Genomic DNA, 4778 nt, shown 5'->3' with positions numbered 1-4778 from the left:
AATGGATGATCTTTGATAAAAGAGACAAAATTATCTAGGTATTAAGACAGATTTAACTATATTAGATGATTAATAGAAAGACTAAGAGAGGAATAAGAAAACATAGTCAAAGAGAAAAACAGAAATGAGGAGACAGCGATAGGAAAAGAAAAATACAAAGACAGAGAGAATTACAGAGAGAGAAAGGCAGAAGAAGATATAACAATCTAGCAGAATCCCAGATAATTAAAGTCCTCCATCACTAATATATCATTTCCTCATGCCAAAATTATGATGTTTACCCACTCGTTGATCTATTTCCTCTTTCAACATAAATGTTGTATATTAAAAGAATTGTTATGCTAATAATAGAGAAAATGCTTTCCACCATGTTGCTGAATTTTGCTTCCTGGATTTCCTCATATGGGCCATTCTTTGAAAATAGACCAAGTTGGGGCGGTGTGATAGTAATGGCAATTAAAGATTCCCCTGTATTGGCTTGGTTTTCAAATTGATTGTGTTAAAACCCAGAGCTTGTTAATCCCACCTGTGGGATGGACTTGTTGATGTGAAAAGAAAGTCCTGAACTGGGAGGAGCTGGTGACATAGATTTGGAGAGACAAGAGAGAGGCAGAAGAACTTTTTGGAAGCAGCACCTCATGGAGGCAGAGAGAGAGACTGAGAAGGATTGCTGGGGGACACTTTGAATCGCCCTGGACTTTTGAGACCTGCCCCCTGAGCTGCCAAGGACTGAGGAGACATGGCTGTTTTGCTGGTACTTTGTCTGTTTTGATGTTGTTTTGTCAGATTTGTCCACTGGTGAAAGACAGTCCTGTTGTTGAAGAAGTCCTGGAACCTGGCTTTTGGTTAAGAAGCCCTGAGACTGTCCTGCAGACAGAGAGTGAATACTGTCCACTGGTGAAGGACAGTGCTGTTGTTGCAGGGGTCTGGGAACCTTTCTGTTGGTTCAGAAGCCCTGAAGAAGGATTTTCTTGTTGTATGTTTACAGAAATCCCGGGAGAGGGTTTTGCTAATGTTTTCAGGGGTTCTAGGACTGTTCGACAGACAGAGGATGAATTAATGAAGGGACTGGCAATGTATCTTATGGCCTTGCTAAGCCTTGTCTCCCCAGGAACTAAGATTGCTGAGAACTTGCCTCCTGTCAAGATGAAGAAAAGACCTCCATTTGGGTATTAAGTGCTGTGCTTAAACTTGATGTAACTCTGGGGTAGATTCAATTGTGATCCAGGGGGGTGGGGAACTTTTGACCTTTTTGTGTTCTATGGTTGAACAAATGAATGTACTTTACTTAGACTGGAAACTAATCTCCATTTGAGAAGAGGGGCTTTGTGGTGGACTAAATGAAGGTACAGCCTAGGGGTAGAGTAGTATTTAGAACAGGGACTTTGTAATTGATTGAATGAATGGAAGGTCCTGGGGTGGGGTAGTCCTTGGAGATTATTTAATCACACTTAGAAAATACTGTATTTTGAATGATGTCATGTTTTGACCTTCTCTGTTCTTGGTTTGTCACTGAATAAAATGGAGAGCACCTATGCTGGTATTCTGAACCTTGGGAAGTTGCCTTTCCTTGGTGTTACAGTACAGGCGGCCAGGTAGCACAGCAAGTAAGAGTACCGGCTCCAGTGTCAGGATGACCTGGAGATAGAATCCCGGGCTCAGACACTTAGCACCCACCCAGAAACACCTGGCCATGTAACCTTGAGCAAGTTACTTAACTCCAATTGCTTAGGGGAGGCCAGGTGGCTCAGCGAGTAAGAGCACTGACTCCAGCGTTGGGATGACTTGGAGATCGAATCCTGGGCTCAGATACTCAGCATGACACCCAGAAATAACTGGCCGTGTAACCTTGAGCAAGTTGTTTAACCCTGATTGCTTAAAAAAAATAGACCAAGTTGATGTTACCTATCTCTTTTCATTCAAATAAGGGAGAAACCTATCCAGAATCATATTTTCATTATGACTCCAATCCCTCCAGTCTATATGTTAGTTTGGCAACAATATTTGTTGTCTTGTATTAGAGATTCTAGTTCCTCTGGCTTGTTAGGAATAATTCCTTGGAGACTCCAGTAGTCTGCTAGAGTTATATAACTCTTATCTTTCATTTACCTTCCTTGAAAAAGTTCTTTCCTTTTCTTCACCCTCACATGCCTTTCAGCGATTTTATAGAGGTGAATTCTGGTCAGATGTGAATTGAGATAGGTGAGCTCTGAAGAACCATCATGACCTAAGATTCTTCGATGTTGTTTTCTATGGTTTATTTTAGATACAATTTGTTATAGAAAACATAAGGCAATCTACTTATAACTTCAGAAAAAACTTCTATGTAGTGTCTCATAGTGGTAGAGATGAAACGAAGAATTTTAAGTGTACAGTTGTGAAACATAACTGTGGCAGGTCCTTCAGAGTTGTAAAGGCTCGTGAGGGCATCCTGGGATGAACTATATGTATTTGTCTGAGGCCCAAAGTCCACTTTGACTTAATTCAGACGAGCAGGCTTGCTACTGGCTAATCAATGATTCCATAAACATTTCTTTAGTGCCTACTGTATGCCCAGATCCATGCAAAGCACTGAGAATACAAGTAAGGGTAAAAATAAAATCTCTGATCAAAAGGTGTTCACCATTTGTAGACAATGAACAAATAACTATGTAAAAACAAATTATATTCAAGCCTAAATTGGAGAAAGGCAAAATTGGAATTGAGATGGATCAGGAAAGGCGTTGGGTAGGCAGGATTTGAGTTCAAACTTGAAAGAGTCTAAACCAAAGATCAATGATTCCTCTGGGACCCAGAAAACCATTGTGTGAATTAAAGAGCAAAGTTTTCCTGTTCGTGGTCACTTTTTGCTTCCATGGTAGCATGGAAGAGAACTAAAAAAGGGGTAGACTGTGTGAGGGAAACAGATTTTGAAATCAAATATATTGCTATGTGATCCAACAATGGCTTTTTTTAAAATGACTCCCACTACTATGCAACTGGTGTTTACCAGCAGCTGTTATTCCTCAGCAACTGGGGCCTTCAGTACATTGCATAGACCTTATGGCCACAATGAAACCCAGACCATGTCATATCCCAGGAAATCTCAGCCAACTTTCTTTGATCTTTTCCTCTCTTTATCTTTTAACTTTCCTCTTATTTTAGTCCTCCTTGTCCATTATTCCTTTTTTCTCTAATTATCAGAGTGAAGAATATTCATAAGAAAAGAGATAGTTCTCCTACCTTAAACAACAATAACCAACCTTTTTATGCTGATGTTTGACAGATAGAAAGTAATTTTTCCTGAAGTGGAAAATGCTATTTTGGAGACAAATAAGTTTGTAATAGATAGAAAATAGGGAGGGAATTTATAGACTAGGGACTCTCTGAGAAAATAGATCAAAGGATTTTAAGGAACTAGAGAAACTGCAATGACAACTACCTTTTATGCTTTTGGTCCCTGAATTCCTCATTTTTGTCCTGCACATAAGATTTGTCTCTGATCACATTGTATGTCTTGGAGTCATTCATCATTTAGAATGGACTTTTTTCTTTTGTTACAGGTAAATGACAACCCTCTTAAATCTCATCTATGGACAACAGATCTGAAGTGAATGAGTTCATCCTCATAGGATTAACAGATGCCCCAGAGCTTCGGGTTCCTCTCTTCATCATGTTCACCTTCATCTACCTCATCACCCTGGTAGGAAACCTGGGGATAATAGCTGTGAGCTTCTGTGATTCCCACCTCCACACCCCCATGTACTTTTTCCTCAGTAACCTCTCTCTGGTGGATTTTGGCTACTCTTCAGCTGTTACTCCCAAGGTGATGGCTGGACTCCTCACAGGGGACAAAGTTATTTCCTACAATGGATGCGCTACACAGTTGTTCTTTGTTGGAGCCTTTGCTACTACTGAAAGTTTCCTGTTAGCCTCCATGGCCTATGATCGCCATGCAGCTATTTGCAAGCCTCTACATTACACCACAAACATGACGTCAACTATATGTGCACGTCTGGTCAGTGGTGCTCATATCGCTGGCTTTGTAACCTCCTCCATACTCATAGGAAACACTTTTAGTCTTTCCTTCTGTAAATCCAAAGTGATACATCATTTTTTCTGTGATATTCTTCCTCTCCTAGTCCTCTCTTGCTCTGATATTCACTTCATTCACTCAGCAGTCTTTATCATAGGGTCATTCACTGTATTTTTCCCATTTCTTGTCATCTTTGCTTCTTACTTGTTAATTTTCATCACCATTTTGAAGATCCGTTCTGCTGAAGGTCGCCAGAAAGCCTTCTCCACCTGTGCTTCCCATCTCACAGCAGTGTGCATATTTTATGGAACAATAATGTTCATGTATTTCCAACCCAACTCAAGACATTCAATGGACTCAGACAAAATGGTGTCAGTATTCTACACCATGGTCATCCCCATGTTGAACCCTCTAGTCTATAGTCTGAGGAACAAAGATGTCAAGAATGCTTTCAGAAAAGCTCTGAGGGGAAGACAACTTCATTTGGATCATCTTTTTTCTTAGAAAATTGAATTTGTACCTTCTTCACTCTGGGATACAGCCACCAAATAAATATATTTTTCTTATTCAGAGAGAAGTGTAATTCAAACTTTTTTAAAGTCAATATTATATAGTAGAAAGTATCATAGACTTTCAATTAGGAGGAATATGAATTTAAATTCTGTCTCAGATACTTTCAAGTTGTATAATCTTTGATATCTCATTTAGTGTCAGCCTGTTTTCTCTTATTTAAAGTGTCTAAATAATATCCCCACCTTATAAG

General features: G+C 39.6%; 1 protein-coding gene across 2 annotated transcripts; it reads left to right on the top strand.

Annotated features, from left to right (window-relative positions):
* Positions 1-270: 270 nt before the first annotated feature.
* On the top strand, positions 271-4519 carry LOC138177028 (olfactory receptor 5B2-like). Of its 2 annotated transcripts, XM_069108010.1 has the most exons (2): positions 271-292; positions 3561-4519. In XM_069108010.1, exons 1-2 carry the CDS (start codon positions 271-273, stop codon positions 4517-4519), a joined length of 981 nt encoding a protein of 326 aa, XP_068964111.1. The 2 variants fall into 2 exon arrangements, with proteins under 2 accessions (XP_068964111.1, XP_068964112.1); XM_069108011.1 differs by lacking the exon at positions 271-292 and having other exon boundaries at positions 3502-4519.
* Positions 4520-4778: the final 259 nt, after the last annotated feature.

Source organism: Petaurus breviceps, unplaced genomic scaffold (assembly GCF_028583685.1).
Source record: "Petaurus breviceps papuanus isolate PSGF00001 unplaced genomic scaffold, PetGlider_PUasm1.0 90330, whole genome shotgun sequence".
Lineage (NCBI taxonomy): Eukaryota > Metazoa > Chordata > Mammalia > Diprotodontia > Petauridae > Petaurus > Petaurus breviceps.
Note: the sequence above shows the minus strand (reverse complement) of the source record. Positions and strands in the feature narration are given on the sequence as shown.